The sequence below is a fragment of the Pan paniscus genome, chromosome 4 (genome assembly GCF_029289425.2).
Source record: "Pan paniscus chromosome 4, NHGRI_mPanPan1-v2.0_pri, whole genome shotgun sequence".
Taxonomy (NCBI): Eukaryota; Metazoa; Chordata; class Mammalia; order Primates; family Hominidae; genus Pan; species Pan paniscus.
Genome location: NC_073253.2, coordinates 58660693 through 58684972, shown reverse-complemented (window position 1 = coordinate 58684972; position 24280 = coordinate 58660693). Strand labels below are relative to the sequence as shown.

The 24280-nt window shown below is 36.6% G+C and overlaps 1 protein-coding gene across 2 annotated transcripts in view; it reads right to left on the bottom strand.

The window, feature by feature from the left end:
• Positions 1–457: 457 nt before the first annotated feature.
• The window catches only part of DHX29 (DExH-box helicase 29), a 51071-nt gene continuing 27248 nt past the window's right edge, over positions 458–24280 (bottom strand). For both annotated transcript variants that reach the window (XM_003827366.7, XM_057302299.1), the window contains 15 exons: positions 21016–21192; positions 20176–20316; positions 18807–18951; positions 18555–18672; positions 17241–17325; positions 16036–16124; positions 14529–14657; positions 14363–14438; positions 13364–13588; positions 11632–11768; positions 11084–11177; positions 6864–7166; positions 5600–5731; positions 4061–4157; positions 458–753 (listed from right to left, as the gene is read on the bottom strand). In XM_003827366.7, the coding sequence (XP_003827414.2) occupies positions 701–753; positions 4061–4157; positions 5600–5731; positions 6864–7166; positions 11084–11177; positions 11632–11768; positions 13364–13588; positions 14363–14438; positions 14529–14657; positions 16036–16124; positions 17241–17325; positions 18555–18672; positions 18807–18951; positions 20176–20316; positions 21016–21192 (2001 nt within the window). In that variant the 3' untranslated portion in view covers positions 458–700. The remainder of the gene's footprint in view (positions 754–4060; positions 4158–5599; positions 5732–6863; positions 7167–11083; positions 11178–11631; positions 11769–13363; positions 13589–14362; positions 14439–14528; positions 14658–16035; positions 16125–17240; positions 17326–18554; positions 18673–18806; positions 18952–20175; positions 20317–21015; positions 21193–24280) is intronic.

Genomic DNA, 24280 nt, shown 5'->3' with positions numbered 1-24280 from the left:
TACTATCTCAAAGTTACTGACCTTACCAGTTCAATCGCGTATATAAAAAGGGTTCAGGGGCAGGGATATCACAGCGGTAGCCTGAGGAAAACAGTGCAAGCTATCCATCCCAAGGCTGACAGGAGTATTAGTCAATCTTGCCTGTCTTCCAGAACTACATGTTTATGCTTTTTGAATGTTACTGAAATAGGTGGCATCTATTAATAGTGCATTTATTTAGGTTCTGAAATTGACTATCAAATATTAAATAACTGACTTCTGAAGTTGTTCCTTTTCATGGAAATTTAATTATAATTGGTTTTGGAGATTATTTTCCCTTCTGGGTCTATAGGGTTTAAATTCTGCAGACATCAAGGACTGACAGGGGATGAGGCAGCTACATAGGGAATCACAACATTAAGCTACAGATACCACAGACATAGTCCTTGCCCTTATTAACACAACGATGAGCAAAACATGCATAATACCAAAGAATTTATTGTAAATGTAGTGGCAAATACATTCAGAATAATCATCATTAAAAAGGAACTAGAAAATTATACATGTTTAAAGTATGTGCTTTTTTCCCGCCACCTTTAAGTTAATGGCTAGTACCAACATTTTAAGTAATGAAATACTTAATGTGATGACCCATTTTCAGATAATTTCATGACTGTATCTTCATCTTAATTTTTAAAGCAGTTGACCATGAATTTCAGTTTCAGTTATTCTCTGTTTTTATCAATTCCGTAATGATCTGCAGAATCTTGTCATCTGAGTGGAAGAAAAAAAAAAGCCACGAATAAATGCAACATTGTCTAATTTTCCAAGGTATGCACATGTAAATAAGAGGTATATGTCACTAAAAATTTTTACATTAGAATACAGAATTAACACCAGTAATAAAACTAGAGACACCTATAAAATATTTTTTGCCCTACATAGATTTTATTGCTGTAGGTTATGCCATACCTAGTTTGACAAAAGTTAACATTTTGAAAACAGATAACATTTGTATAGGCTAAACCCCAAAGAGATAATATGATGTGAAATGTTACTTCTTTATAAGGAATTATAAATTTTATTCTATAAAAATTCCTTGAAGAAAGTAAGTTTCTCAACTTTTTCACTTGGCTGCAATATACTGAAGGCTCTACTGACTCTTCAGTGTTCTTCAGAGTATGGCAGAATTTCCAAAGTATGAGCAAGGAAGAAAGAACTGTTACCAGTTTCTCCATGTTTAGTCCAAAGGAAACAAAAAATTCTAACAGGGAAGCGCTCTTGGAGAGGTGTCAATGGGGAAGTGACAGACCTCTCTACACAACAAAGGAATCAAATACCAATTAATTTGACAAACAGAGCAACAGAGGCTGCATTATTTGCTAAAGGGGTTTTGTTAACAACTGCTTCTACTTAATAGTTAACTCTGAAATTGTGACTTCCTAAGAACCTCACAACCACTCTTTAGAAAGTTACAATTATCAGGGCTGCAAAACTGAAATTCTACATTTACGTTAGATACTCAGAGAATGCTGTCGCTTTCAATGGTTGCAATGGTTACAGTGGCATTAGAAACAACAACAAAAAAGTGGGAGGGAGGGGAAAAAGAGAGGTCACTTGTTTGAAGTTGGAACAATGGCAGGTCTAGAAAGAACGTTTTTCTTTTTTATTTTTTAAGAGATGGAGTCTCACTCTCGCCTAGGCTGTAGTGCAGTGGTGTGATCACAGCTCACTGCAGCTCTGAACTCCTGGGCTCAAGCAATCTTCCCATCTCAGCCCTCTGAGTAGCTGGGATTACAGGCGCAAGCCACCATACCTGGCTCCAAGAACCATGATTTTTAAATTGAGGAAGAGAGAGTAAAAGAAAGTACAAGAGTAAGTTCAGTTACTGTTTTTCAAATGTTTGGCATTCTACCAACTTTTTGTTATAAATCCAAGAGAGAGCACTAACATACCTCTTCCTTCCTCCCGAGTCAAACGTATATACTACACCCAACTTGGTAAGTTCTGCTCTCTCTCTTATGGCAAAGGGAAACACTGATATCATTTCAAAAAATCATTTTGCTTAATTAAAAGCTGAGGTTCAACCTATACTTTATAAAATGTAATTCCTTCTAATGCCAAAGTTGTAATGCACAAAGCTCCCTGAGAAAAGAGCCCACGTCTTAATATGTTAAGACTTGATCTGTTTCCAGCAGTATAGGAAAATTAATACATTTTAATGCTTATGCATTCATATTTAGTTATACAAATAAACACAGAGTATGAGGCTTCAGGGTAGTAGAACTAGATCAGTAGCTCCCCCAACTTGCCTGTGACTGTTGAGAATAAACTGGGGATACTTTGTTCAGTACAATCATACTGAAGTCACTGATCAATTCTTAACATTAAAAGGACAACCAAATTTAAGTGCTTCCTGGTGTGATGCAGTGGGGAGAATACAGCACCAACTAGAAAGTATTATTTTCCTCAAAACTTATTCTAATCATACCTCCAAATATAACTACCAGTTTATAGGAAATACATGAACATGTTAAAGCATGAGTATGTAACTAACCAAATCCTAAATGTGGGACATTCTACCAGAAAAACAACTCAGTTTATTAAAAATAATTAACTGCATTTAAAAACGGGATAGCCTTAGAGGGGAAATGTTACAGAATAAAATATTTAAAAAATAATATAGCCACAGGCCTCACCCATAGAGATCAGTATGTCTGGGGTAGGTCTTTGGACCTTGTATTCTTTGCAACTGCCAGGATGATTTTGATGATTTGGCAAGTTTGAGAAACACTGCACTGGGCAAACTGCAAACTCAGGTGTCCATTTCAGATTTCTCTCTTATTTTTTGATGTGGGGTCTTGCTCTGTCACCCAGACTGGAGTGCGGATACTCGCCTCAGCCTCCCAAGTAGCTGAGACAACAGGTACAAGCCACCAGGCCCGGCTAATTTTTTTTAATTGTTTGTAGAGATGGCATCTCCCTATGTTACCGAGGCTAGTCTTGAACTCCTGGCCTCAAGCGATCCTCCTGCCTCAGCCTTCCAAAGTGGTGGGATTACAGGCAGGTGTCACCATGCCCGGCTCATTTCAGATTTCTGTTGAAGGATAATGTGTTTATTTTATACAGAGAAATAGCTCTGCATTTGAAAGAAACACATGGTGGAAAAACCATGCTGAAATAAACCTAACAGAAAGTCCCTAAATCATACAAACACACACAAATACATATATAGGTATGTGTATATATACATATATTTCTTAGAGACAGAATCTCTCTATGTTGTCTAGGCTGGACTTTAACTCCTGGGCTCAAGCAATCTTCCCACCTCAGCCTTCTGGGTAGCTAGGACTACAGGCATATGACACCATGTTTGGCTTATTATTTTTTTTTAAATAATAGCTATGTTACCAGTTTACTAAAATGCTAATAAGTAACAAAGTTTACTATGCTCAGTTTTATTAACCTTTTTTTCTATGAAATGGCTAGAAGTTTAGAAATGAAGTTTAAAAGAGACAGGAGTAAACTAAACCTTAAGAGGATAATTAGGCTGTGAATAATCACTAATTGAGTTTGATGGAATTCAGCATAAAGTAGATGGGATTTTTTATGACTTCAGTGTGCTTTAGTATACTCCAATGTTACAAAAAAAAATTTCTAGAATATTTCAGATTTTCTCTTACAAAGTTTCTTTTTTTCTTTTTTGAGATGGAGTTTCGCTCTTGTCGCCCAGGCTGGAGTGCAATCATGTGATCTCGGCGCTCACTGCAACCTACGCCTCTCAGGTTCAAGTGATTCTTGTGCCTCAGACTCCCGAGTAGCTGGGATTACAGGTGCCCGCCACCATGCCCAGCTAATTTTGTATTTTTAGTAGAGACAGGGTTTCACCATGTTGGCCAGGCTGGTCTTGAACTCCTGACCTCAGGTGATCTGCCTACCTTGGCCTCCCAAAAGTGCTGGGATTATGGGCGTGAGCCACCGTGCCTGGCCTCTTACAAAGTTTTTCCACACATTAATACATAGGTATGTGTACACATACACATATGTGTATATGGTCTTTCACTTATAAGCAAACACTTACTTTCAAGGGACATCTTTGGATTTTCAAGCTTTTTTCTTAAAACTGAATCAATGAGAACTCTCAGCTGCTTGAAAATGACAGCTATCTTTACAGGGGCCTGTTAAGAGGAGTTGAAAAAATGGACAAAGTCAATCCAGGGGAGTGTGAATGTGTTTAAGTAAATCAAGGCAAGCATATATTACAATCTGCCGTAGCACATCTTGCTTTTAATGGAAAACACAATGGGAAAAATACAAATTATTTCTGCTAGCTAGGCATGCAAACCTGTCAATTTCCTTATTAAATCTGGTAACTCTTCCCAAAATAAGGCAACTATTACTCCAATAATTGTTTTCTTCTCTATCAACTCTGTGGAAGTTAAGACTACAGTTTTGGGGAGGGAAATTTTTTCTTTTTGAGATGGAGTCTCTCTCTGTTGCCCAGGCTGGAGTGCAGTGGCGCAATCTTGCCTCACTGCAACCTTCGCCTCCCAGGTTCAAGCGATTCTCCTGCCTCAGCCTCCGGAGTAGCTGGGATTACAGGTGCCTGCCACCATGCCTGGCTAATTTTTTGTATTTTTAGTAGAGACAGGGTTTCACCATGTTGGTCAGGCTGGTCTCGAACTCCTGACCTCATGATCCACCTGCCTCGGCCTCCCAAAGTGCTGGGATTATAGGCATGAGCCATGGCACCCGGCCTGGGGTGTAAAATTTTTTAAAACAGCTTTATTGAGATATAACTTACCATAAAAATTCACTCATTTTCACTAATTTCAATAGCTTTTAGTAAATTTATAGAGTTGTGCAACCATCACAATCCAGTTATAAAACATTTCCACCACCCCAATTTCTTTGCAGAAACTGCATATAATTGTAAAGCTGCACTTAAAATTCACCTCTCCAGTCCTAGACAAACAGCTATCATAGAATAACCTAACAATGTAATAGGTTTGCTTAGTTTAAGCTGGTCAATCTTGATGGGAGTACAGAGAAACAGATAAACTTATTGCCAGAAATAAGCATAGGTTGGTCTAATTTTTCCAGAGAAGAATTCAACAGTATGAATTATAAACTATAAATCTGTTTGGTCTTTTTTATTCCTTTTTATTCCACAATGTAGTGGAATGAGAATAAATTTGGGTATCAAATAGTCCTAGATTTGAATCTTGCTCTGTCAGTAACAATCCACGTAAATCCTGGGAAAATTATTTAATTTCTCACTGTGTTTGAGTGTCTCTATGTAAAAGAAACTATAGAAATTACCTAACAAGGTTGCTAGGATATTAATTTGGGAAAATCCACATAAAGTTAACTATTGAAGTACCCAACACATAGAAAGCTAGAATTGTTATTAATAATAAATAGAATTTGTAATAGCAATATAATTTGATTTTCAAATTTAACAGATTTAAAACCACAGAGGCAAGATAAAATAAGGAATTCTACTTAACTCATATTAAGAAGAAATTATGCAAACTCCAATAAAATTTTTAAAATGTACCTCAATGGTACTGGAAGTTGAAAATTTTTAATAATCAATAAAATCAGTTGTACTATGTACCTGAAAATAGATCCAGCCATCAATAGAAAGAAGACGTTCTCGGTGCTGAACTTCTATATCACCACCAAAAAGTAAAACTGGAAAAGGGGTTATTAGGGTAGTTTCTCTCAAATACACTCTGGCATACCTTATCTACATGGGAAAAAAGGGGGAAAATAACTTCAAAATATAAAAATAGAAGGAGGTCATTTATCTTTTTCAAGTAAGCATTTTTCTACAATTTGTTATTCTACATTTTAAGCCCAGAGTATTTGTAAAGCTACATTTTCATTTTCTTATGTGCATAATTTATCAATTTTATAATAATTACTATTACCACCTGTGCATTAATGCTATGAAAAGGCATTTTAAATATTATTGCTAAGGCTGAGTTATATACTTTGAACATAAAGGAAACTAGGTACAAGCAATTTTATATGCTAATGATATTAAATAATTAATGTTAAAATTATGATTTTCAGTTGCTGGTTTCTAAACCAACATTCAGCTAAGGGCATCAATCAGTAATTTCTCATGTTTTACATTTAAGTTTGATAAATGTTGAGAGTTATTCAAGCCAGTGCTTGAAATTACGGATCTTTGTTATTTTAAAGGTCAAGAAACAAAATGGAGGCACTTTTTGAAAAGGGAGAAGAAATATGTTTCAATTCTTTATGTTCCCTTTTCTTCTCATACTGCCTTAAAAAATGTGTGAATGAGACAGGAAACAAAAACCCAAAATATGAACAGAAAATGCCATCTTAACCTTTACCATATGTTAAAAAATAAGAAAATGGAGTGGTCATGCAGCTCCAATTCAAAAGGTTGTTTTCATTGTAATCTATAAATATTTGCTATTAAATTATCTTAGGTGATACTTGACCGAAACTGTTGCAAATCATCCACAGTTGTACTACACCATCCAATATTCCCCTTATTTGGAAATAGCACATACAACTTGTCTTTTATTCCCTTCTGAGGCAGCACCTTTTAATGAAATACTAAGGGGATTGATACATTATTAACCAACATCAATTTGCTATTACTGTCTTTATTCCAAGTAGAAAAGATGATGGGCAGAGTAGAAACCTTACTATTTGTTTTTGAAGAGAAAATAAGCATTCTTTTGTTTGAGAGGCTATGTGCATCTTGATTTCAAATATTAACAAAAATGAATAGCTCAATTTGAGAACCAAATAAAATACCTGTTAGGGCATCCTAACTTGTTATGAATGACTTGCAGAATAATGCTCTGAATACTGGAATTTAGGAATGAGTACTTCACCTTCTCCTGGTATAAGAGCCATCCATGAGTTTGCAAATCTCGATTTACTGAGGATGGGTGTACTTGTGCTTTGCCTTGGGCCGTCTCCACAATGCAAGCCAATTTTTCTGTAACATCCACTGACTTTGTATAGATTATCTTCCCCACATTGTCATACAGTCCAGCCACCAGTACAGCTTTAAGAAGGGCAATTTCTTGGAATGAGAGGGTCTGTGAGGCTCTGTTTCCTTCCCAGCTGGTAGAAGTTGTGGAAGATGAAAATCCTGCTGCCTTAACCAACTTTATTAACTCCTGCTTTACATCCTAGATTGGTTTATGTTAAAAACACAAATAATCAAATTGATTAGAGGAATTTCCAAATAACATTGTAGTTTATATTACTGCTTCCTATAAAAATTGACAGGATGCTAATGATTATTTAGCTAACGATAGCCCAAATTACCTTAGGGAAAAAAAAAAGATACTGGAAAGTCAAGAATTACAATCAGCTATTCTCCTCACCCAAAGACTTCAGATGCCTCAAAACATAAGAATGTCTAAAATTTGAGAGCAAGAAAAATGTGTCTGAACACATTTTCATTCACTACATCTACTTCCATAGTAGCTCTCCTTTTTCTCTGGAGATTTTTACTCAATGAGGATGGTCAGCATTGAGAAACAATTGACAGAAATCTTGATCCTAGATTGCAAATACCTTCTTTATTTGTTTCTGGAAATCTCATCTTAATTTCTTAAAGAACTTTGAAAGAATTTATTAATGGCAACTTCATTTAATCTAAAATTGTTGCCTAAAATGTTTTTCTACGTTTAATATGTGCTGATCAGCAAAACTAGCACAGGAAGGGTGGGCATTTTTCAAAGTACACAGGATACAAGCAATTAAAAGGTGATGTTTACCTTTAGGATATCCTTTAAGTTTGGGGCTTAAGGGACTTTGATTCTAGGGGAGAAAAGACCAAACAGACAGCTGCCATAACACCACAGGGTTGGTGAAGACATCTAAAACTTTGTAGTCTCAGGGACGTGAAGAAAAGGCTCACAGAAGAAGGGGTGGAAAGCAATTTGAACATAAAGGAAAAGGGGCTAAATTAAAGAAATAGCCCCCTCTGGGCCAGCTGACTGGGATTTCTACATGTTCCCAGTCAGTTGGCCCAGAGGTGGCTATTTCTTCAATTTAGCCCTTCATGTGCTTCGAGAAGGACAAAGTTCATTCCACTTAGAGAAGTCTCTGCTGTCATCCTAGCAGTTTTTTTTAATCACAAAAAGCAGTGTGTCAAATATGGGAAAAAAACCTTTTTACTTTTTAAAATATGAGTATATAAAGGGGAATTATGTGAGAGATACATTATTTTCTGAATACTTTTATAGCATATCTGGGCCAAGTGAGGTGGCTCACACCTGTAATCCTAGCACTTTGGGAGACTGAGATGGGAGGATCGCTTGAGACCAGGAATTCAAAACCAGCCTGGCCAACACAGTGAGACCCCATCTATTTTTAAAAAAACTTCTATAGCATATCGTATTAAACATCATTTCCTTTTAAATAAGTATCAATAAAAAAACAAAAAGACAGTATTTGTGGGGGAACCCTGCTTTTCACATTCACCTGTCTTTACATTTTAACTACACTTCTATTCTCTCTCCTCCCAGAAATAAATCTACTCCTGAATGGCAACCTGAGTAATGGGCTAAACCATCTAGTTTCCCTTCCTAAGAACAGACTGATAAAGTTGATCACAACCAGCCACTAAGTATGATGCTTTGAATGCCTTTTCATAACTAGCCATCCCAGGCTGTAGCTAAATAGCTGGCCAATATTTAGGGACATATAATAGAATTTCCTGAAAAGGAATCAGAGCTCTTTGGAAACATGACTGATTCCAAGCCTGGAGCATAAAATACACTAGAGAAGCCTTCCATACGAAAAGCAAGGAAGCCATCAAAGATTGCTAAGATTATATGAAAAGGACTCAGCAGCCAACCCAAAGGGGCTCTCACTTCCCAAAGAGGGGACAATTTGAGTATTAAAAAATTAACATCTGTAGAGAACTAAAACACATCAAATATATTTAAATCATTAAGTTCATAACAATTTTTTAAAAAAACAAGATTCACTGATTACTTGTGGAGATGCTTAGGAATCAACTCATTATGAAAACTGCTAGGTAGAAGGAAACAAGCATTTATCCTAATTTTCTTGTATAGACTGTACCTCAGGGTATTCAAATATTGATAAGGAAAAAGTAGTTCTTCATGAAATAATTCTAGCTAACAAGTAGAATTATAATACCATCATTTGCAACCCTAATGAAACAACAGGTCCGAGTGTTATCAATGGCTGCTAACAGCATTACATGAAAAGCCAGTGGGGAATTTTGTAATGGATGAACCCAGCTGACCCCATTGATATATCTTAATGTTACAAAAAGGGAGATGACTCTGAAAAAAAGAAAAAAGAAAAAAAAAAAAAACAAAGATGAACCTGAATTGGATTAAACTCTCAATATACCACCCCTTTATAAGAAATACAGGACACAGAAGAATATGTTAAATAATACCGCAAGGATACAATCAGCCATATCCAGAATGCAGGAAACTCTACAGGACAATGTATCTGGTTTCTTCAAAAAATAAATGGCAAATAGGAAAAAACTGAGAAAGTGGTAACTATAGGTTAAGAGACTTTATTAAAAAACATATGAACCAAATTTAAAGTGTGGGCCTTGTTTGGATCATCCTTTGAACTAGCTGTAAAAAAAAAAAAAAAGCCAGTAATGAGGTAACTGAGGATATTTAAACACTGTCTGTATCTTTGATGGTATTAAGGAATTGAGTATTTTTGGGTGTGATAATGTTTTTAAAAAATCTGATACCTTGGATATGCTTCAAAATCTAGAGGGCAGATAGTAGAATAAAAGGAGTACAAGTAGATTGACCACAGGTTGGTAATTATGAAAGTGGGAAATGGGTGAAAGTTCATTATGTCCATATAATTTGATGTGTGTTTGAAATTTTTCGTAATTAAATAACCACATTTCAGAGTTGAGAAATGTAGATTCTCTCCTTTCAACTTTTTTTTTTTTTTTCCCTTTTCTTTTTTTTGAGACAGAGTCTCGTTCTGTCACCCAGATTGGAGTGCAGTGGTGCGATCTTGGCTCATTGCAACCTCTGCCTCCCGGGTGCAAGCAATTCTCTGCCTCAGCCTCCCGAGTATTTGGGATTACAGGTGCCCGCCATCACACCTGGCTCATTTTTGTATTTTTAGTAGAGATGGGGTTTCACCATCTTGGCCAGGCTGGTCTTGAACTCCTGACCTCATGATCCACCCGCCTCGGCCTCCCAAAGTGCTGGATTACAGGCATGAGCCACTGCGCCCAGTCCTTGTGTTGTTTTTGTTTTTTTTTTTTGAGACGGAGTTTTGCTCTTGTTGCCCAGGCTGGAGTGCAATGGCGCGATCTTGGCTCACCACAACCTCCATCTCCTCGGTTCAAGTGATTCTTGTGCCTCAGCCTCCCGAGTAGCTGGGATTACAGGCATGCGCCACCACACCTGGCTAATTTTGTATTTTTAGTAGAGATGGGGTTTCTCCATGTTGGTCAGGCTGGTCTCAAACTCTCAACCTCAGGTGATTTTTTTTTTTTTTTTTAATGAAAAACTGAGACTTCTAATTCCCAAGATAGTGTTTATGAAATCGTGTTGCATCTTTTTTCTTTTCTTTCTTTTTTAAAAGAGATAGGGTCTCACTCTGTACATAGTGGTACAATTGTAACTCACTGCAACCTTGAACTCCTGGGCTCAAGCAATCCTCCCACCTTGGTCTCCTGAGTAGCTGGGACTACAGGCGTGTGCTACCATGCCCATTTAATTTTTTTATTTTTGGTAGAGACGCAGTCTCACTATGTGCCCAGGATGGTCTCAAACTCCTGGCCTGAAGCCATCTTACTGCTTCAGCCTCCCAAAGCACTGGGATTACAGGAATGAGCCAGTCTTTTTAATTATTTCTTGAACATATTATGATTATTAAATACTATTTTAAATCACTGTGTAATACGTACAAGTTACTTGCTGGAAGAAAGAAGTACAATCACAAATGTACTAATTCAACAAATGTTTACTAAGCCCTTACTATGTGACAAGTATTTTCCTAGGCATTCTTTTTTCCGGAATAACTTATTATAGTTACCCATGACTCTGAGTGAGAGATCCATATTAAGAATTACCTCTAGGGTTAACAGTGATGTTCTATTAAGAAAGTTCCTCCGGCAGTATGTGATTTCAGAACGATAACCTCCTTCTTGTCGTGCTTTCTTCCATCTAGATAAATAAAATGTCAATTAATGAATAAAGTTCACCATGTTCTCTTTCCAAACTCTTTTTCAGAGCTAGTAACCAAAGTAAGATTTAATTAAATTATAATTTTAAAAGGGGAGGGATCTTGCTTGTAGCAGCTACCAATTGTATATAAGAATATTATTAACAGATCTGTTTACAGCATTAACAGATATTTTCCGTTTATGTTTAACAGTAAATTATTAAGTTACTTCAAATATGAGTTAATATGCATATAATACCAAATATATTATTCTTAAGTTTTAGGAAGGATTATAAAACACATGAATCTCTAACATAATTATACCTTGACAGATGAAATAACTAAAAATAAATTTAAACCTCAGATGTACAATTTTAATAAGTCAAAGGTAATATATTTTAAAGTAAATAACCTCAGGTAATTGGCTTACTGATAACAGCCAGATTACGTTTTTACCCTAGATATGCATTGTAGATCGTCAGGTGGTCTGAATCCGCCATGGCCAAAGCTGATTTTGCAAGATCTGCTTCATCTTTTCGACCAATTGGTGTGGTAAAAGGAGACTTCTCTGTCATAACTGCAGCTAGTGTTGCCTATCCATAAATCATAAATGACAAAACAATTTATCATTAAAGAGCAATACAGTGAAAGTTAACTTATAAAAGAAAGCAAATCATAAAACAATCACACTTTAAGTTGCCTGTTTATTTTCAATATTTTATGTTTATTAGTATTATTATACTAATTAATGTTTAATATAAAATATTCTATAGCTAACTTATATTTTCATTTTAAACAGTTATTTTTTGTTTCATTTTAAGGAATTTCAAAAATAAATCCTTTTATAACCTTTCTGTGAGGTAAGGAGGCAATTATCACCACAATCAGAGAAAAAAAACTGAACATTTATATAAATGATTTATAGTCTGTCATACAGTTAGAGGCAATCTGGGAATCCTAACTCAGTTATCTTGGCCTCAAGACCACTGAATTTCCACTCTTAGTCTGCCGTGATCTTTAAAAATAATTTGGACTACATAACAATCCATTTGTTGTTGTAGGTTTTCAGATAAACTATCACGGAAGAGGTTATTTTTTGAACTTGGCAAAATTCCAGTGAATATCTATTTCAAATACCAAACAAAGAGAGACTATAGTAATGTCACATTTTCTTCATTCTGTTTTTATTTTTATTTTTGGGTTTTTTAGAGACAGAGTCTTGTTCTGTTGCCCAGGCTGGGGTGCAGTGGCCCAATCATAGCTCAATGCCCCCTCCTACTCCAGGGCTCTAGCAATCCTCCCACCTCAGCCTCCTGAATAGCTGGGTCTACAGGGGTGCACCACCATGCCCGGCCAATTTTTTAATCTTAATTTTTTTGCAGAATCAGGGTCTCACTATGTTGCCCAGGCTTCCATTCTGTATTTAAATAGCCTTTATTGGTAATCCCAGAAAAGGCCATAGCTTGATAAAGTTGTAAAGCTGGAATGGCACAGTAAGCGTATGTGCCCAGAGACTCAGACAGATTTGAATTTGTTAATTCTGACATAATTTGAGAAAAGAGAACTCTGCTAATTATTGGCTCAGAGAGAGAGCACAAAAAAGGAAAGAAAAAAAGTTTTTAATTTTACTTTTCAAAGTTGGTAGTGTTCAAAGCTTCCTAAGTATCATCCACTACATATTCCATTAAATATCTCAAGTGGGTTGAAAACAAAAGTTTAGACAAGCCAAAATCACTCACAAAATAGTACTTACAGAACACTTCAGTAATGGATGAACAGATTTTCAAGTATATAAATATAAAAAGTTAAATATTATATTAAAAAATTCTTATCCAACCTGGCCAACATGGTGAAACCCCATCTCTACTAAAAATACAAAAATTAGCCAGGTGTGGTGGCACGTGCCTGTAATCCCAGCTACTTGGGAGACTGAGGCATGAACTGCTTGAACCCCGGAGGCGGAGGTTGCAGTGAGCCTAGATTGCACCATTGCTCCCCAGCCTGGGCAACAGTGCCAGACCCTGTCTCAAAAAAAAAAAAAAAAAAATTCAAGCATTCAGGCCCTCTTGGTTTTAATGTTAGTATAGACATTCTATTTAGTTAAAAAAATTTTTAATTAACAATTGTTTCCAAACTTGTAATTTCCTGGATATTTAAAGTAAAGAAGCAGCAGCATTGTTTGACTTACCACTGGGTCAAGGCAGCCAAATATGGCACCAAAAATAAGCATCTTGCCAATCTTGACATTCACAGGTAAAGCTGCAAGGTGTTGGCCCAATGGAGTCAGTTTAGGCTCATTTAATTCACAAGCTCCAATTTTTCGGAGCAAATTCATTGCATTGCTGATCACTTGGAGCTGAGGAGGATCTAAGGCTTTGGAGAGGAAATCTTCAGGAGAACCAAGATTACATTTCTGCAGATTAAAAAAGCAATAAAATTGGTATAAAATCAAAGAATGAACACTACCCAATGAGATGTTACTGGAACTAAATTTGACTTCAGTAAAATTTTGAGCAAAGAGGGTAAAATGTGAAAGTAGGGCTATCCTGTTATTTTTTTTATAATGGGGGTAGAGGAGTTGGGGGGAAGAGTGTATGAGTGTATGTGTGTGTTTGGGTGGGGAGGGAATAAGGATTAGATTTTCCAGTCCACATTTTTAGTTTCTTCATTCCTGATTTTGATAGGAGTCAAAAATCTAAGAACTGAAGGATATTATAGATCTTTCAGTCTAAGAAGACCTTTGTTTAAGTCAGGGTTTCTCAGTCTCAGTACTACTGATATTTTGGGCTGGATAATTCTTTGTTTTAGGGAGCTGCCCTGTACACTGACAGATGTTTAGGAGTATCCCAGATCTCTACCTACTAGATACCATTTACCCTCCCTGTCCAATTATGACAACCAAAAATATCTCCTGACATTGCCCAATGTCCCCTGGTAGGTAACAGTGCCCCCAGTTGAGAACTACTAGTCTAGATTATGAGGCTGTATTTTGATCTATAAAGTGTAAGTGTCTGGCAAAATCAAAACACAGTGGATTTACTTATAATAAGATGGATAAGGGCATATATTAAAGAAGAGTAAAAAAGTTGAAAATCTAAAGCAATATAAGGTAAGTTTAGGTGTTCATTTTTTTTCTTTTCTAGAAAGGGGCGAAGGACAAAATCCATCCGAGTTCCCTTGAGATTACCATAATATGAAGGCATAATTCCTCCAAAGGTACACGTAAGATTTCAGGAACAGAATAATCCATAAAGCCTTCAAATCTGAAAAATAAAGTAATACTAAATACATATTATCAGAAATGTCACACAATACTGGTTTATGTGTTTTACATTTCCAGTGCTACGCCATACCTTTCTCTTGTGTACATTCGGAAACAGAAGCCATCTCTGACCCGCCCAGCTCTTCCCTGGCGCTGCAAAGCACTGGCTTTACTGACAAACGTCTCCACCAAAGAACTCATCTGACTGCTTTCATGGTACCTAAAGAAATGTTTTAGGAGAGAATATGTAGATAATTGACTTAAGTCAAAATTGGAAGAAGCTGGATTTGACTCTTACAACTAAGTTAAACACAGGCTTAAAAAGTCCATTATTGTGGACCAATAGTTCTCAAATTATGCTTCATATTTAAATAATTTAGTAAACATTGCATACTAAATATACTACAAAGTCTGGCAAAAGAAAAAAAATTATTTAACTTATCCTTTCTCATACTAATCTGATCATAGAATCTTTTTTAAATTTAGTAGAATACCTATTAATTATGCGACGATAATTTTTGAAATATTTTGAGAAGTGTTACTGTGAACATTACAATTCAACATACCTTTCACGATACAGTTAAACCCTGAAAACATTTTCTCTAGAGGTACAATTCAAAGAATCAAGAATCTACTTTTTATTGAATGGTGGTACTCTCTTGCAAATATTGCTATGGTTTCCTAAAACAGGGGTAGTGTATCTATATTATAGTAAATTACTAAAGGTGGTCTGTCCTATTTATTCAATATAAACATTATTTATACAGTAGTAATCTTTTTGTTGAAAATTCAGTTACAGTTACCTATTAGGTTCCAGTTACTAAACTAGGCACTTTCAGTTATGAAATTTTCATTTTGGCTGGGCGAGGTGGCTCACGCCTGTAATACCAGCACTTTGGAAGGCCGAGGCAGGCAGATTGCCTGAGGTCAGGAGTTCGAAACCAGCCTGGCCAACATAGTGAAACCCTGTCTCTACTAAAAATACAAAAAAATTAGCCGAGTGTGGTGGCATGGGCCTGTAATCCCAGCTACTCAGAAGGCTGAGGCAGGGGAACTGCTTGAACCAGGGAGGTGGAGGCTGCAGTGAGATTGTGCCACTGCACTCTAGCCTGGGTATCACAGCAAGACTCCATCTCAAAAATAAAATAAAAGAAATTTTCATTTTACCCATTTACAAATGAAGAAACTGATTAGAGAGGTTATATGTTACATTACTTGCTCAAGAGATTTAAATTCAGCTCTTACTCCAAAAGCCATGTTTCTTTTTTAAAATAATGACACAAAGAATGCTTTTTGTTAAACAATTTATTTTACAAATAAAATATCTATAAACATTTATGTTCTGAAAATTTTTCTCAGCACTTTTCTAAAAGTAGCAGTATACTGGTATTACTTATGGGAAAACCCATGAAATGAAATTCTGACATTTACTCTCAGATATTTTAAAGTTTCCTATAGTTTCTCTAAGGCTTTTGCTTTGGACAGAACTAGGACATTTAGGATTTTCCTTAAATAATTTTAGGATTTCTCCCAAGAATTCAAGAGCCCCAACCTCTTTCCAGGTTAAAAATGTTTTGATTTGGGAAATTTAAACTTACTTATTTTCTTTTGTTCTTCCAGTATCAATTACAAATACAACATCAGGAATAGTGATACCCGTCTCTGCAATATTGGTTGCTAAAACAATCTGAAAATAAACAAAAAGCTTAAAACATTTAGACTACTTTCATGAATATATCATTATTTAAATTTCTTTAGTTTGAGCTGATGAAATTTAAAAACTGAATTTCAATTTCAGTCACAAAAATTTACAATCTATTTGCTATTACTGTGTGATTTTAATTTACTCTAGTTTTGTCAGCTTAGCTTACTAATTAGACTAAATCTAAAATACAGATTTTTATTCCAACAAAAATACCACTCCCCTAATTCTAGTCAATCTCTTAAAAATGATATAAGTAGGGCTGGGTGCGGTGGCTCACGCCTGTAATCCCAGCACTTTGGGAGGCCGAGGCGGGAGGATCATCTGTGGTCAAGAGTTTGAGACCAGCCTGGCCAACATGGCAAAATCCTGTCTCTACTAAAAATACAAAAATTAGCCAGGCTTTGTGGCAGGTGCCTGTAATCCCAGCTACTCAGGAGGCTGAGGCAGGAGAATCGCTTGAACCCAGGAGGCGGAGGTTGCAGTGAGCCGAGATTGTGCCACTGCACTCCAGCCTGGGCAACAAGGCTGGAGTGTTGTTTTGAAACTCGGTCTCAAAACAAAAAAACATAAGTAGAATGGGGAACTGGGTAGAGAATGGAGATAGCTTAGCACAACCCTTCACTATTATTAGGAAAAAAAAATCACATTAATGAGAACTAGGTTGTTGTCCTGGCTCTGTTACTTATTAGCTTTGTGACCTACCCAATGTTTATGTACAATAAAAATCATCAGAGAGGATCTGCCTAGAGAACAACAAGAATACTCCCAGGATTTAAATATCCAATCTCCTTTGTGATGCCTTCTTGGGAAAAAGTTGTGACTTTTTTTCCTCAACAGGCAACATCCATACTATGTTTTTCAACTAGCACTCCCTCAATGAAGTCTTTTCCCTTAAATAGCACATAATGTAAATATTCAAATGCTTGAATTGTAACACTGGGTTCACTTCTGATGATGGCAAGGTGCCGAACACTTGGAGTTCGCAATGCGCTATAAGGCACTTAATGTTAACAACTGTCTTTGATGATAAAAAGTTATACGGCCATCATAAAATACTCTCAGGTGGATCACATATAAATTTGCTGTACTAAATTTTACCTTCCTGACTCCTGGAGGGGGAAGTGTGAATGCTGCAGCTTGATCTTGGGTTGAAAGAATAGAATGCAGAGCTATCACTTTATATCTGAAAGTTAAAATCATAGTTCTTAGCAAGAGTTTCTCTTTAGAAGACACTGCAAAGAATAACAAAATTTATTTGCATATAGCAAGCAACTTTAAGATTTTTTACTATGAAAAAATTTAAACATACACAAGTGTTTACAGAATTGTACAATGAAACCTCATATACATGCATCACAAAGAATATAAACAAATTATGCGAATAGGATTAAATTTTTTTAATGTTCTTTCTAATGTTGAAGTGGTTTATATGGTTTACTACAGTAGTAATAAACTATCAAAACATATAGTAAACAGCTGATTAAATATATATGGATGATAAACTGCAGCTTGGTTGGAGTTTTGCACGATTTAGCGGGTTGGCAGGAGTCACCATCTTACTTTTTAACCACAGGATTCCCTCTGCTTAATCTTAAGAAGATGAAGGCTGGCCAAGTGCGGTGGCTCAGGCCTGTAATCCCAGCACTTTGGGAGGCTGAGATGGGCAGATCATCTAAGGTCAGGAGTTTTGAGACCGGCCTGGTCAACATGGTAAAACCCCATCTCTACTAAAAATATAAAAATTAGCTGGGCGTGGTGGCATGTGGCTGTAGTCCCAGCTACTTGGGGAGGTTGAGGCAGGAGAATCACTTGAACCCGGAGGCAGAGGTTGCAGTAAGCTGAGACTGCACCATCGCACTCCAGCCTGGCCGACAGAGCAAGACTCTGCCTCAAAAAAAAAAAAAAAAAGATGAAGGCTACAGGCAGTGGCTCACGCCTGTAACCCTGGCACTTTGGTAGGCCATGGTGAGAAGTTCCCTTTAGCCCAAGAGTTTGAGGCCAGCCTGGGCAACAGGGGGAGACCTTGTCTCTATGAAAAAAATTTTTTAAATTAGCTGGGCGTAGTGGTGCACAACCTGTGGTCCCAGCTGCTCAGGAGGCTGAGGTGGGAGGATTGTTTGAGCCCAGGAGTTTGAGGCTAAAGGTGCAATCGTGCCACTACACTCCATCCTGGGCAACACAGAATCTGTCTCAAAAATAAAATAAAATGGAATAAATGCAGAATATAGTACCTAAAAATTTTTAGTAGATAACATGTTATAATGGAAGTGTTTAAAGAAAAAAATCTTACTTCCCCATAGGTAATTTTAACCCATGGTGAAAAGACTTTGAAAACTCTGATCAAGGGTTTTAATGTACCAAATATTTTCCTATTTTAAAACTACCAGGAATATAATGAAGATGAGTAGTTACCGTTCAGAATAAAATCTTCTATCATTTGATAGAAGATCATACAACTGCTGAATATGAGCAAGGCCTGGTAAAAAGATCAATACTGCTCCTTCAATATTTCTGAATTGGGGACTTTTATCTGAAATTTTTAAAAAGATACAATATTCAAAATAAGAAGATAAGGAACAGCATATAAAATATTAATAAAACATCTCCAGCTAGTAGAAATGTTTTATCAAATCAAATGGAGACCCATTAGAAATAGAAATATACCTAAGTATGCAAGAAGTTCCAAAATGAGATCCAGGTTGATTTTATGAGGATTCATGTATAGAATAGCATGCTGAGTGCGGCTGCTGTACTTTTGGTAAAATGGATTTAAATCAGCATGTGCTCCAGTCTGAACTGGGATGTATTCCTAAAAGAAATCCAACCAGAGGGAGGTGAATAAAAATATTAAGTATTTTTGTAAGACAAAGAAGGAAAAAAGGCGGTATTTGCATTCATTCAAATCTATATTTTTCTCATTGTCACCATTACTATTTTGTTAAAATACAGGAAGAGTATACTTTTTAATAGTGGTGAGAGTATCAGAAAATATCATCTCTGTCCTATAATTTAATGTCATCCAGCCCTTAGGTATAGCAAAACCTTTTTATCTTGGCATATACATACTAAAAGAATTGTAGAAAAACATACTGTAATCATGTATGCATCATTCTGTGGCAACTAAAAAGCAGCCAGGCCAAGAGAGGTCATAACGTTAGTAAGTAGTTTGTACCTGGCTCATTCCTTCTACATTCTACTTTGGCTCCTGAATTCCAATCATCTCTTTTGAAATAACTATATTCTAAAGTCTTTCTTTAGTTTGTAATTTTTACCTCTGGGGTTTTAGGGCAAGATTTTAATTTTTGCTTTAAAAATTTAATTTTTGTCTATCTGCTTAATTAAAATATAAAGATAACTTTGTTTTCATCAAATTGGAAACATGCATGAAATATCATGGCTATGACAAAAATGCTGGATCTAGTACTACTGGCTAAAATGCAGGATAACATTGTTTTTGTGATATTTCTGAAAACATGTCATTGAGACTAACTTCCCAGGAAGAACTATGCCCTAGACAGCTTCACTATGTATGTATGTATGTATGTATGTCTGTCTGTCTGTCTGTCTATCTATCACTATCTACCTATCACCATCTTGCCTCTGCCCTGCTCCTGCCAGGACAGAGGCTAAGAAAACCAATGGCAAGGATCTAGATTTGGGACTTGCCCTATCCTGAGCACCTATGGTGTTGAGAGGAAGTAGAGAAAAATCACTACTAATGTACTCCTCAATAACTGATCACTGTTATAAAAAGAAGTTGCTTCTAATTTGTATGGTCCTTGATTTTGTATGCGTACCTAAGATGTCCCAGAATAGTCTAAGAGGACAATCAAAGTATCACAAATCAAAGACTACAGTCTATGAAATAAAGATTAAAGAAATGACCTTTAAAATTTGTTCATTCTCAGATCTGTTCCTCATCTATCAAATTATACTCAAATTCACTGTGTTAACCACATGATTTTGAAACTCTTGTGGCAGGTTAGGCCCTGGATATCATTATCTGATATCTTTCAAAATATTTTCTTTTTACCTGATATTTTTTTATTCCCCCTGCTTTGCTTGTAACATTAATGGTTACTTCTTCCTCCTCTTCCAGAAACTTCTGACAATATTCTGAGTCTTTTTCCAGTACAAAGCCTGTTTCTTCTATTATATCTTCAAGATGAAAAACCTGCATAGAATAAGGCATATAAATGGGTGAATTCAAATTCGTTTCAGTAAATATCATTTTAAAGAGAACAGGGGACACCACCTTTTGAATGTCACCAAATGTTAATTTAGAATATTATGAAAAAAAATTTTTAGTATTATTTGGGAATGAAGACTTGGTTGACATAGAGGGATTGCCTCTAAAGTCTCAGGACAAATTACATTATGAGATATATTTATGTATATACATATAATGTGAAACAGTTAAGAATAGATTGTATCAGCTGAACTGAAAAGGTAAGAATCAAGAATGGAATATGTAGAAAGGAAGCTTCAAAGACAACCCTAAATTTGAGGGGTGGGTGAAAAAGGAGTTCCTTATTGCCAGGTAGCCACTCTTTTTATTTTTTTTTCCCCTAGCCATTAGATGACCAGGGAAGAGCAGCAACTCTTAATCTGAATATGATGATTTTCACGTGAAAATAGGTTTATGTTCTTTAGCCCTCACTGCTGTCTTGAGTCAATACCCTCCTTTCTCTCCTATCCAGCCTCAGGCAAGGCAGTAACAGTCATCTGATTCTTAAGGCTGTGTCCAGCTCCTCTGTTGACTCACTGTACCTAGGAATAGTTCTGGCCTCTGACTACAAGTGCCCATCTTCTAGGGAAAGAACCTGGTGGGAATGCAGTTTCTGCTTATACACACATTATAAAGAAAACTTACCTCAACAGGATAACTTCTTCCTGAAATTCTGAGAATGGGGCAGTGTGTGAAATATGTAGAAAATTTTTCGCTGTCCACAGTGGCACTCATTAGAATCAAGTGTAGATCAGAACGTTTCTGTAAAATTTCCTTCAAGATAATTAGTAGGAAGTCTGACTGGACACTTCTTTCATGAACCTAGTTTTAAAAAGGGAATAAAAAAGTTCATCATATATTGTATAAATTCTAGTAAGAGGCTTGAACAATCAGACACCCAGATTTACTAAAAGTTATTCAATATCTAAGTACAGTCAGTGCATGTGCGGGGAGGGAGAAGCTGTATGTTTTAAATAAGACAGATCTTCAGAACTGAAAATAAAGTCATTCTCTAAAATTGGAAGTCACTGAAAATCATATAGTGAACTAGATTAGCCATGACAGCATGACTCTACCCTAGGAGACGGTTTGCAAATCAGATCAGATGTAGCTGATAAGGCTGGGTGCAACCCTAAGTTTGAGGGGTGCATGAAAAAGGAGTTGCTTATTGCCAGTAGCTCATACTTGTAATCCTAGCACTTTAGGAGGCTGACGCGGGTGGATAACCTGACATCGGGAGTTTGAGACCAGCCTGGCCAACATGATGAAACCCTGTCTCTACTAAAAATACAAAAATTAGCCGGGTATGGTGGTGTGCACCTGTAATCCCAGCTACCCGGGAGGCTGAGGCAGGAGAATCACTTGAACCGAGGAGGCAAAGTTTGCAGTGAGCCAAGATCACACCACTGCATTCCAGCCTGGGCGACAGAGTGAGACTCTGTCTCAAAAAAAAAAAAAAAAAGATGTAAGGTATATCCCAAATTTCACTTAGAAGCAAGAGTGACTCCTAAACCTCTGCCACTAATATAAAACTATACTGTCACCATTACAAGACAGATGGTTTATCTACTAGGTAGAAAAAGAGGCATTAACTAGCAGGAATCCGACAGAATCTCTATCACTGTCAGAAAAAAGGGTTTTATGCTCTTCCAACACATGCATCTTAGGGAAGAGCACGGATGAGGTATACTGTCAGAACTTTAGTATCTGTGGACTATACGAGTCTGTCTTCCAACTTTCTGTACTGTGACTTATTTCTACTCTATTTTATAACAGATTTAAGGTAGCACAAAAGGATAAAGTGTATCAAGATAACAAAACAGGTTTTATCATTCATTTGTTTCGAAGGGAGGCAGTAGGGGTTAAGTGTTCAGACTCTGAAATCAATTGCTAGGGTCCAATTCTTGGCCACTTACAGTGTGACTTAGGAAAAGTCATTTAAATATTCTGGGTCTATTTCTTCTATAAAAGGAGAATACAAATAATGCAAATTTCATAGAGTTGTGACAATCAAATGAGATAATGCAAAGCCCTTAGAACAAAGCCCAACAATAAGTACTCAGCATTGTGCTAGATGCTGGAGTTTAAAAAGCAACCAAGAGAGTTCTCTTCCTTTGAGTTTTCAGTGCAGTAAGAAGATACTGTATAGGATGGTTTGAAATTATATTTGAAGCATAGCTAATCCAGATGGTCAAGAAGGCTACTAAGACAAATGCCACTGATGCTGAGGACTGAGGAATGAGTATGAAAAGAAAAAGAGGAGGAAGAAACGGGATGAAAAAAGGAGAAAAAAGCCGTCATGTCAAGGTACACAGTGTGTATGAATTCATGGTAGAAAGAAGGATCATACTAACTTTCAGAAACCAGAGAAACAAAAACAATGACTTGAGCATGGGATGGGGAATGGGTCAGAAATAAAGCTGGTAAGATACTCAATAAACTGCCCTGTAAGGCCTTGTCAGCTGTGTTAAGGAGTTGTGATTTTATCCCAACGAGTCAGGAAGAGCAGTGATTAATGCATTTTAAAGCAGAGGAATCATGTGGTCTGAGTTTTATTTTAAAAAGGATAATCCTGGCTACAGTGTGGAAAATGTGGTGGAGGAGAGCAAAATAAAGCAGGAAGTTTAATTCATTAGAGACTTTTGTAGTAGTTAAAGAAATAATCGTGGCCTCTCCAAGGGTAACGCCAGTGAATACGGAGAAAAGTAAATGTACTTGAGAAAGGCAAAATAAAAGGACTATATGACTGGATTCAGGGGATGTGGGAGAAAGAAGGAAAAATCTTAAAGACATTTTTACTTTGGTGGTTTGACCAGGTGACTGGGGATCATTCAGAGACTGAGAAGAGATGAGAAGGGGCAAGTTATAAAAGATGAACAGGGAGGAAAGATGTTGAGTAGTGGAACTGCTGAGTTTGGAGTTCTGGAGACTGACGGTATCTAGACGGTAGCTAGATATTTAAGTCTGATGCTCAGAAAGGAAATCTAATGGATGGCATAGATCTGGAAAATTTCATCAAATAGATAGGAATTTATACAAATAAGGATTTTTTGTTTGCTATTTTGAGACAGGCTCTCGCTCTGTTGACCAGGCTGGAGCGCAGTGGCGCTACCACAGCTCACTGCAGCCTTGACCTCCCAGGCTCAAGCAATCCTCCACCTCAGCCTTGCAAGCAGATGGGACTATAGGTGAGTAGATAGGACTACAGGGAAAAGCCATTAAACCTAGCTAATGTGTGGGGTTTTTTGTTTTGTTTTGTTTTGCTGTTTTTGTTTTTTTTTTTGGAGAGAGGGGGTCTCCCTTATATTGTCCAGGCTGGTCTCAAACTCCTGGGCTCAAGTGATCCTCCCCCCTTCAGCCTGCCAAATTGCTGGCATTATAGGTGCAAGCCACTGCTCCTGGCCAGATTTTTTTTTAAAGGAAAAAAATAAGGACAGAACATAAAATAGAGCAAATAAAAATGCATACTATGAAGTATACTTGTTATAGATGGGCAGAAAATTTGGCTGGAAGCACACTAGCAGCCATCAAGAAAACCTACTCAATTCACACACTGACTACAAACTAAAATCACACAATTCCTAATAGTAAGGCCAGAAGGAGCATTATCCTGACTGTCTTCATAAAGAGGGTCCTGTATAATGTCATGGACTTTGTCCTGACATCTCTTACAATAAATACTTAACATGACGATGAATTTCACTTCTAGGCTTTTTTTACTTGCTGTAGTGTCTAAGAGGTTGATGGCATCACAGTGGAGCTCAATTCAGTTAACTGTGTCTACAAATGGCTAATACAAAACCATGAAAGAACACAACTTCCTGAAGTTGGTCTGGTTTTTAGAGTTCATCCTGATCTATATTTACCAAGCAATTTTCTGGTAATAATTTGGAGTTCAACAGAACTTATT